Source organism: Ipomoea triloba, chromosome 15 (genome assembly GCF_003576645.1).
Source record: "Ipomoea triloba cultivar NCNSP0323 chromosome 15, ASM357664v1".
NCBI classification, from domain to species: Eukaryota; Viridiplantae; Streptophyta; class Magnoliopsida; order Solanales; family Convolvulaceae; genus Ipomoea; species Ipomoea triloba.
This window is the reverse complement of record NC_044930.1, coordinates 9,818,017-9,828,144: the sequence shown is the minus strand read 5'-3', so window position 1 is coordinate 9,828,144 and position 10,128 is coordinate 9,818,017. Positions and strand designations below refer to the sequence as shown.

At 35.1% G+C, this 10,128-nt stretch overlaps 2 protein-coding genes across 2 annotated transcripts; one reads left to right on the top strand and one right to left on the bottom strand.

Annotated features, from left to right (window-relative positions):
• Positions 1 to 1,447: 1,447 nt before the first annotated feature.
• On the top strand, positions 1,448 to 3,703 carry LOC116007068 (GDSL esterase/lipase At1g54790). Its single transcript, XM_031247652.1, has 5 exons — positions 1,448 to 1,796; positions 1,916 to 2,110; positions 2,191 to 2,357; positions 2,436 to 2,706; positions 3,287 to 3,703. The coding sequence occupies exons 1-5, from the start codon at positions 1,556 to 1,558 to the stop codon at positions 3,553 to 3,555; spliced, it is 1,143 nt and encodes a 380-aa protein (XP_031103512.1). The 5' UTR covers positions 1,448 to 1,555; the 3' UTR covers positions 3,556 to 3,703.
• LOC116007070 (UPF0603 protein At1g54780, chloroplastic) lies at positions 3,674 to 5,604 on the bottom strand. Its single transcript, XM_031247653.1, has 3 exons — positions 5,086 to 5,604; positions 4,432 to 4,624; positions 3,674 to 4,048 (listed from the first exon to the last, which is right to left on the bottom strand). The coding sequence occupies exons 1-3, from the start codon at positions 5,518 to 5,520 to the stop codon at positions 3,801 to 3,803; spliced, it is 876 nt and encodes a 291-aa protein (XP_031103513.1). The 5' UTR covers positions 5,521 to 5,604; the 3' UTR covers positions 3,674 to 3,800.
• Between the last annotated feature and the right edge of the window lie 4,524 nt (positions 5,605 to 10,128).

Genomic DNA, 10,128 nt, shown 5'->3' with positions numbered 1-10,128 from the left:
ATAAAATTTGCACATACTTATTAGTTGTGCTTACTTCTCTTACAAATTTCACTTTTTTTTTTTTCTAACAGGTTGTGCTCATTTATAGTCTCTAAGCTATAACTGACATTGCAAATTTCGTCACTAATATTTTGTTAGAAAAATAATAAAATTTGCAACGTCAATTATAATTTAGGGACGAAAAGTGAGCACGACCAACAAGTAAGGACAAATCCTACGAATCTACAATTATCTTATAACTTAGAGACGAAAGATACAATTTTCTCATATCTTAATTAGGCAATCCACAGAAAAATGTAGTTTACATCATAAGTTTGTATATAAAAGTAAATTTTGAGCGTATATATAATAATTTCGAGATTTTTCACTTTTGATCGATTAAGTATCGTAAATCACTCACATTTGTTCTTTGAATATCAAACTTTTTGGTACATGATAATTAAATTTTTGTCACATTTATTTTTTCTTATCAATTTTCCTCACCAATCTTATATAATTTTCATCAATGGTAATCTGAGTACCATTATATTCCACTTTGTCGTTTATACGATACTTAAATTCAAATAAGTCACACAACTGTCATGCATGATATTTTAGTTAAGTTTGGCTGGAGAATTGATCAAGGGACCAAATCTTAAAGGAATTTGATAGTCGTGTAGCAAATGTGAAAAAAATTGATAGTTAAGACTGGTTTTCAACAGTAGGGTGAGGATTCGACTCATGCCACAAATATTAGGGGCTTAGATTTGGGTTGGGATCCTTGTGCATAGAAGTGCACAGTTTGGTATTGAGTTTCAAAACTAAATTGACGTGATTTACATCTTCATGGACATGAGAACAAGTTCATGGCAAATTATTTTGTGGACTCGAATCCACCGTGCAAGATGGACCCAAGTTCAAAATACACAGTTTACATACTCAATGTTCATAATTCAAATTGTGAACATTCAATATATAAATTATGTATTTTAAACACAAGGTAGACCCAGGTCCATGGTATAACTATTGTGGATTCATGGATTCTAGAATATAGTCTGGCAAAATGGGGAAATTTGAATTGTTGGAAAATAATAATAATAATATGAAGTAGTAAAAAGTTAGTTTTTTTGTTAATACTGTTTACCTGTTAAATGTAGTATGTGCCCTCACTGAGGCTCAAACCATGACCTTCCATTGGGAGAGGCACTTCATATCACTTGACCATAAGGTTTTTGGGGTAAAAAATTAAAAAAAAAAAAGTTGATAGTTAAGAACTAAATGTGGGAGATATACAATATCCATGATCAAACGTGGAAACAAAAAAAAAAAAAAATCGAATCTTCCATGATAAAAACACAGTCCTTATCACTATGCTTATATTAATGCAAAGAACTCCTAATCATAACTGCCATCGAGGATATAAAAGCAACTAATCAACCGAACACTGCACTTTTTGCCCTTTCCCACATTCTTAAGATAACTTTAGATTCAATCAAAAGCTCACCAGAAAAATCTTTATAATGGCAATGGAAATGATCAAAAGGACATCTTTTGCACAGGACTTTTTAACTCAAAAATGGCTTCAAAAGTTTCTGCAGCCATTTTTCAAGTTCTTGGCCTGTTCTTCATCTGTTCTCCCCTTGCCAATGCCATTAACTTCAATTACCCTGCAGTTTTCAACTTTGGGGACTCAAACTCCGATACAGGAGGGCTTGTAGCGGGGCTTGGCGACCGCCTTGACCCTCCAAACGGACAGACTTACTTCCAGAAACCATCCGGGAGGTTCTGTGATGGCCGGTTGATCATCGACTTTCTTAGTAAGATTCTCAGCTCGTTTTGAATTTTCGGTGTTTCTGTGCTGTTATAATCTGAGATTGGGCCAAGGTCACTCAATTAGGGGGATTCTTAAGTCTTAACATGTGCTTTTATGGTTCAGTGGATGCAATGGATCTCCCATTCTTGAACCCCTACTTGGATTCTATTGGAATCCCAAGTTTCAGAAAAGGCTGCAACTTTGCTGCTGCTGGCTCCACTATACTCCCAGCAACACCATCATCTGTTAGCCCCTTCTCGTTCGGGATTCAAGTTGCTCAGTTTCTCAGATTCAAAGCTCGAGTTCTCGAAATTCAAGGTAAGAGTAAATAAATAAGTATATCCCACATATCTGTTTCTGTTCAGCTTTTCACTTTGTGCAATTTGATCTGTTTGCAGCTAAGAAACATGATAAGTATGTACCAGATGAGGATTTTTTCCAGAAAGGGCTTTACATGTTTGATATAGGCCAGAATGATCTTGCTGGTGCTTTCTATTCCAAGACCTTAGATCAAATTCTTGCTTCAATTCCCACTATTCTCTCAGAATTCGAAAACGGGATTAAGGTAAAATTTACATCTGTGAACATTTTAGCTTGCAATTTAAGAAACCATTATTGGGTTCTTCATGTTTTACTTTCTCAGGAACTGTATGATCAAGGGGCAAGAAACTTTTGGATCCACAACACAGGTCCTTTGGGTTGCTTATCTCAGAATATTGCGAAATTCGGGACTGATCCTTCAAAGCTGGATGGGTTGGGATGTGTGAGCTCACATAACCAGGCTGCAACACTCTTGAACCTGCAGCTTCATACTCTCTGCAAGAAGCTGCAAGGCCAATATGCTGATGCAAATGTCACATATGTTGATATCTTCACCATCAAGTCTGATCTAATCGCGAATTTTTCTCGATATGGTATGCATGATAAGAACCCCCACCTTCCCCTACTGCAACAAAATCTTGTTTGTTGAGTGTTGAAATGAAATTGTCTAGAGAGCAATCTAAATTATTAGGTTAAATAGTCTTTGTCATCACAAAACTGAGTAATCTTGAGAATGAAACAACTTGAAGCTGGGAAAAGTATCATTCACTGTTTTCAGACAGGAAAGAAAGAAGTTTTTTGACATTTCCACCATTGAAAATGTGAAGCATGCAATCAAATGACAAAATATTTTACATATTCATGGAATTTTGGCTCATGAATTCATTATTATTTTCTAAGTGAAAAAAGTGTTGGGCAGAGGCCGGTGAAGGGCCAAAGTCCAACACCAGGTGGCTAGGGGGATTGTTGAGCAGAGGCCGGTGAATGACCAAAGTCTAGCACCAGGTGGCTAGGGGGTTGTTGGGCGGAGGCCTGAAGGGCCAAATCCAGCACCCTGCCGCCTCTGGAAAATGTGACGGTATAAGGAAATAAAGTTGCGCCTACACTACTAGCTACAGTTTTTGGAGTAGTGGTAAGTGTTTGATCCTAACAAAAAGAAAATTCACTTTGCAGGATTTGATCAGCCCCTAATGGCTTGCTGTGGAGTTGGAGGCCCTCCACTGAACTACAATAGCAGGGTATCTTGTGGTCAGACTAAGGTTATAAATGGAACCACATTCACAGCCAAAGGGTGCAATGATAGTACTGAATATATAAACTGGGATGGCATTCATTACACAGAGGCTGCAAATCAGTATGCTGCAATGCAAATTCTCACCGGGAAATATTCCGATCCACCTTTTGCAGACAGGATGCCTTTCTTGCTTAAACTCAAGTTCTAATCAACTATTGTTTTTATTACTTGAAATAACAATAGCCTGCAAAATGCCATTCCTTATGATCAGCTTTGAAAGGATGTAAAGTGTTCAGTCTAATGAAAAGGAAAAATGCCAAAGCAAATAGGTGAACATTTCATTTGTTGTTCCAAAATTAGTATGAATTATTTATTTTCCAAATCACAATTTGTACACTGAGAGTGTATACAAGTCACAGGAAGATAGAACCTCGGATTGAACATCGATACAGTTCATTTCTTGGAAACATACGCATAATATTGTGCCATTGGAACAACAAAAGCAATCACTAACAAACCGCCAACTACAAGCGTAAATTGCCCTCTTTTCTCTTCCGTCTCCTCTTTGGTTTTGAAGTTGGATTCTCGCTTGTTGTCCTTGAACGAGGGCCCACCAGGGTCAGGAAGCCCATCGATGGCAGCAACGAGACGCTTGGCAGTGCTGTAGACTGCTTCATTGTACTTCTCCTCAGTTGCCAAGACTACACAGATTGAAACCGATACTCACTCTGATCAGTAGAAGCAATCTTAACAAGCATAAAACATTTTTTGGAAAACTGGAGATTTGGAGACATAAAGCAAACATGTTTAGACTTTAGAGAACAGAAAACTGAAGTAAACGGGATTTAGCAGCCATTGTAACACAAAAACAACAACAACAACAACAACAACAACAACAACAACAACAACAACGACAATAGAGGTAGTAACTGCTGAGAGCATAACCAAAAAATGAATTGCTTGTTTGCTAACTTATGTTCCACCACCATCTTTCTAACTTAGAACAAAGTCAATTACTTTGCACAAAAACACTAAAAGGACCAGACAATGAGAATCCAAAAGAAAAAATGAAAAGGTTTCTTACCTGGGAGGTTCTCTGAAACAGTAGCATCAAGAATAGTGTCACCAACTGCCTTCACAAATTCAGGTCCACCCGTGATTGCGCCTTCCTTCTGACTTGTTACCAGCACGACTATGCCCTTGTTGCTACCTTCCTCAATAGTGGGATACCAACGCTCCAAAACTTGGTCAGCATACTCAAACGCATCAGCCTTGCTCTACAACCACAGAAATATGAACAATTCAACAACACATTCTCACCACTATCTGTTGGGCGGAGGCCTAAAGGGACAAGTCCAGCACTCTGCCTTTCAAAAATGTGACGTTGTCTACTAAGCCAGTATAAGAAAATAAAGTCGTCCCTTCACTACTAGCTATAGTTTTTGGTCTAGCAGTATCCTAACACTATTGACATTTTTATTCTTGAATCTTGAAATTTTGAAATTTTGAAATTCTGTAGCCTCAACATCAATGAATTAAACAAACATCAAATAGAAATAGTTACTACTAACTTACTAAGGGATATAGACATTCACAAAGTTTAATAGTTTCCCAATAATTGCACAACCAAAAAAAAAAAAAACAACAAATATGGCAGGTGGCATTGGTATTACAATGTTAATGTATCAAGAAATGGCTAGTAATTCTATTCAATTGATAGTGTTGCTAGGAAACTTACAGTAAGCTTGCGGACAGTAACAAAGTTAATGTGGTAGCCTTTCCTGAACTCCAAATCCTCCATCAATCGCCTCAAATCGGATCTTGTGACCCGGCTAAGGACCCCAGCATCATCAACAACATAAGATTCCTTGGGTGGGCCTTCATTAAGAACATCAAACTCAGATGCCAGTGCAGAAGCAGAGGGCAAAACAGGGCAGAAATTGAGAGCAAGAGAAATGGCAAGGGCAGCTAGGCCTTGATGGACATGGGAAATCCATCTTTTGGGTAGACAAAAATGTTGGGTTTCAGGCAGAGAATGCTCTGTTCTGAGGCTGCAAGAAATGGGTTTTGGTAAAGTGAGAAAATTTGATCTCTGTTGGGAGGAAAGTGAAGGTCTTGAGGGTTTGGGATTGAAGAGTGGACAGAAAGATGGAGTGGAGAGAAGGGTCTCCATTTGAAGAGTTGGAAACAGTAACAAATCAAGAATGGGGGATGTGAAGAGGAGAATTGTGGGAGGTTTTTGGATTTTTGTTTTCTGGTTTTTTTTTTTTTAGTTATTGTTTGGTTCAGAATTAGGTGGTTTGAATTCTGCCATTTTCTATTGGTTGGCTGCCTTTGAGTATGGATAACATGATCTCCACCGCGAATAAATATTGTGCTCTTCGCAGTCAACTTTTTGGCGGGTAAGATTTTTAGAATTCTATTTCCACAAATTATACATGACAAGTCTAGTTGCATTGTAGAGTGTGATCCTAAATAACTTTGGCAAAAACTTGTGTGACACCGTCTCACGCCCTCCCCTCATCATTTCTCTACCATCAACGTTTCTCTCTCTATTTCGGCCACAAGATCGATCTCCCATCTCCGAACCTCAGCTCTCATCTCCTCCGCTCAAGTTCTCTGTCTCCTCCGATCTCCGATCCTTCGCTCAAGATCTCCGCCTCCTCCCATCTCCTCCACCTCCATTTCTGTCGTAGTCTCTAACTCCGGTAAGTATTACAACTCGGCAAATGAGAATTTCTCTCATCTCAGCTAAGTTTGAGCAAAAACTGCAATGTATCTTTTTTGTGCCATAGTAAATGTTTGGAAGCTTGTGAATAATTAATTATTGTGGTAATTTGAGTAATTCCTGTTCCAACTTTTCTTTTGAATAATTCATGTTCCAACTTTAATTACATTTATATTGAGGAATGCTGAAAATTTGAAACTGAACCTATGTACGTGTTCACTTCTTCCCTTCCAAAAATTCCATATTGAATTAAATTTAACCCACATATTTACTCAATGATTGCACATAATCTTACGTATTCTTAACATGACTCCAAGTTTTAGTCTTACAGGGAAAAATAATACTTTGAACAAAGAAAACAAAAACAACATCATCAAACAGATGAGGAAATAACACATATAGTCAGCAAAGCAAGAATAATATGTAACTGGATGTTCTTAGTATTAGATTTTTGTTAAAAAGTATTGTGTTTGATGATTAGAGTATTGATTATTCATTTGTGCTATGAAGTACTACATTTAAGGTAACAAGTACTAGATTTAATGCTTAAAGTATTATGTTTAAGTCTTAAAGTTATGCTTATTCATTTGTGCTATAAAGTATTAGATTTGTGCTATAAAATATTGTGTTTGATGATTAGAGTATTGATTATTCAATTCATTTGTGTTATGAAGTATTACATTTAGGGTATAAAGTATTAGATTTAATGTTTAAAGTATTGTGTTTAAGTCTTAAAATTATGATTATTCATTTGTGCTATGAAGGGTTTTGTGCATAAGAGACGGGAGAAAAAGCTATTAAAAAAAAGGAGAGAGAGAGAAGGTGCAAAGTTTGATTACAAGAAGAAAAATGAGTGTGATCATTTGAGAGTGGTAAAATGAGTGTGAAGAAAAAATGAAAAGAATGAGAGGTGATAAAAGCAGAGGGGGATATGAGAGAATGGGAGCTGCGAGGGTTAATGATTTTGTTTTCTTTGATGCGTGTTAGTGTGGCAGTAGCTGGGAAAGGTAAAGCCTAACAGTGAGGCTCTGAATGTGGAGCTGAGTTGGGAGCTTTTGGTTTTGGTATGTTGCAGCAGACTAAAATTAAATGACAGATGAAGGATTGCAGCAGATCACAGGTTGACAGTAAGGATGTTGTGACAGTGAGGCTTTGTTGAATCAGAAGTTGAGTTAGGCCATTTTAATTTGTTGATGATTTTGTTGAAATTAGTTTATATATATGATTGAATGAGCACAAGATAGGTAGGCAATTGGGGTTGGGGGCTATTGCACGAGAGTGGGTTCTAATATCATAAATCTATAGCTTCCCTTGTTGAGCATTTGTTATTGAGTTATAAGTGGTACATGTTTCTTGCATAGCATACACATTGAGGTGGGAGTGCCTTTGAATGGTGTGATATTGAATGGTTGAAAATATTGTGGATGAAAGAAGGATTAATGTGGAGGAATGAGAAAAATGGAAATGAGAAAAAGAGGGTGGATGGTGAGAAGATGGTGTGCCATTGCTTAGCATTTGGGTTGTAAAAGCGTTCCCCGGTTAAAACGTAGAGCTCTGTGCAGGGGGTTGACCTGGGTGTTAAGGGTGGCATGGGAGAGGGAGCCATTGCTTGGCTTCATGGGTCGTCAACTCCCGGGTGAAACAAATACGGAGCTCCGTACACTTGGGGAGTCCTTGAGGTTAAGGGTGGAATAGGTGAGAAATATTGCTTAGGGTGATCACTATTAAAGGTCATTGGGGATGAAATACAGAGATCTGTATCCTTGTGACTGGTGGTGGCCTTAAGGGTAGTTGGGAATTAGCTGATTGGGTAAGAATTGAGATTGCATAGTTTTTGGTATGGATGGTTGGTGAGGCTAGGGAGGCATTAGGCTTATGATATGAGAACTCTTTTATTGTGCTTGAGAGCCTTTTGGCCTTGATTACTTAGCTAGTTGGTGTTGATGTAAGGCTTTAGCCACTGATTTTTAGCATAAGGTCACTTTTGGGCCTGTTTGCCTGTACACAATTTTGAGTTTCAATGAAATTGAGTATTTTGTAATATATATATATATATATATATATATATATATATATATATATATATATATTAAATTTAATGCTTAAAGTATTATGTTTAAGTCTTGAAGTTATGTCTATTCATTTGTGTTATGAAGTACTATATTTAGGGTATAAAGTATTAGATTTAATTCTTAAAGTATTATGTTTAAGTCTTAAAATTATGATAATTTATTTGTTTTATGAAGTATTAGATTTAGGCTATAAAGTATTATATTTAATGCTTAAAGTGATGGTTTTTTTATTTTATTTGTGCAATGAAGTACTTAGATTTAGACTATAAAGTATTCGATTTAATTGTTAAAATGCTGATTATTCATTTGTGCTATGAAGTAGTATATTTGTGCTATAAAGTATTGTGTTTGATGATTAAAGTTATGATTATTCATTTGTGCTATGAAGTACTAGATTTAGGATCTAAAGTATTAGATTTAATGCTTAAATTGTTGATTATTTATTAGTGCTCAGAAGTACTAGATTTAGACTATAAAGTGTTATATTTAATTGTTAAAGTACTGATTATTCATTTGTGCTATAAAGTATTATATTTGTGCTATAAAGTATTGTGTTTGATAATTAAAGTTATGATTATTCATTTGTTATATGAAATAGTATATTTGTGCTATAAAGGTTGTGTTTGATGATTAAAGTTATGATTATTTATTTATGCTATGAAGTAACTAGTAGTTTTAGGCTATAAAGTATTAGATTTAATAGTCAAAGTGTTGATTTTTCATTTGTGCTATAAAGTAGTATATTTAGGCTATAAAGTACTACCTCCGTCCCAAAATGGTTGTCTGATTCGTTTAACGAGGCTTGACTGAAATTATTTTTAATTTAATTTTTAATAATATTAAGTTTAGCATTAATATATAAAATTTATATATTTAGAAACTACATTAAAAGTATTATTAAACACAAAAAATTAAATTTAAAAATAATAAAAAATTACTAAAGAAAATAAGTAATGAAGAAAGAGTTGGTTTGACCAATGAATAGTAAATAGGACAGGTAAAATGGGACAGAGATTGTGTTTGATGGTTAATGTTATGATTATTCATTTGTGCAATGAAATATTGTATTTAGGATATAAAGCATTAGATATAATGGTTAAAGTGTTATTATTCATTTGTGCTATGAAGTACTAGATTTATACTATAAAGTCTTAGATTTAATGCTTTAAGTGTTGATTATATATTTGTAATATATATGAAGTACTAGATTTAGGCTATAAAGTATTAGATTTAATGATTAAATTGATGATTATTCATTTGTACTATGAATTACTAGATTTAGGCTATAAAGTATAGATTTAATGCTTAAAGTGTTGATTATATATTTGTTCTATAAAGTAGTATATTTGTGCTATCAAATAGTGTTTGATGATTAAAATGTTGATTAATTATATATAGCAAAAAACTATTTTCTCATGTTCAATATCCAATCAACTTTCAACAAATGAAAATGCATGTGCCAATGATCATTACTAATCCCCTGAAAGGGTAATCTTTCCATAATTTTAAAGATTTTGACATTTGAGATAAAGTAACCTTGCGGCAACGGGAATTGGGTTCATTAAGAAATGCTGAACCGAATAAAATTAGCTTTAAAAAGCCAGTATCCAATTATTGAAAAAATAGCGCTCAAACAAACCAACTCATAATACAAGCCCATAAATTAAATATGACCCAAATTATGTTAACCCGACCCGTCTCACGGATTGAGACCCGTGAGACGGTCTCACACAAGTGTGACCCAATAACTTTTAAATTAGATAACTGTAATTGACATGTTCTGTGATAATTATTTATGTATTTATAAATAAATTGAAGACACATCCGTACAAACACATAAATTGTTAAATGCATGTAAATAATATGTCAACGGTACCGAAAACAAAAATCGTAAAATTTCTTACAATTTTTGAACCAGGGTCCAAAATGCAAGATGAACCATAGTCCATGGTATAACAATTGCTAAATAACTTACTTTTTT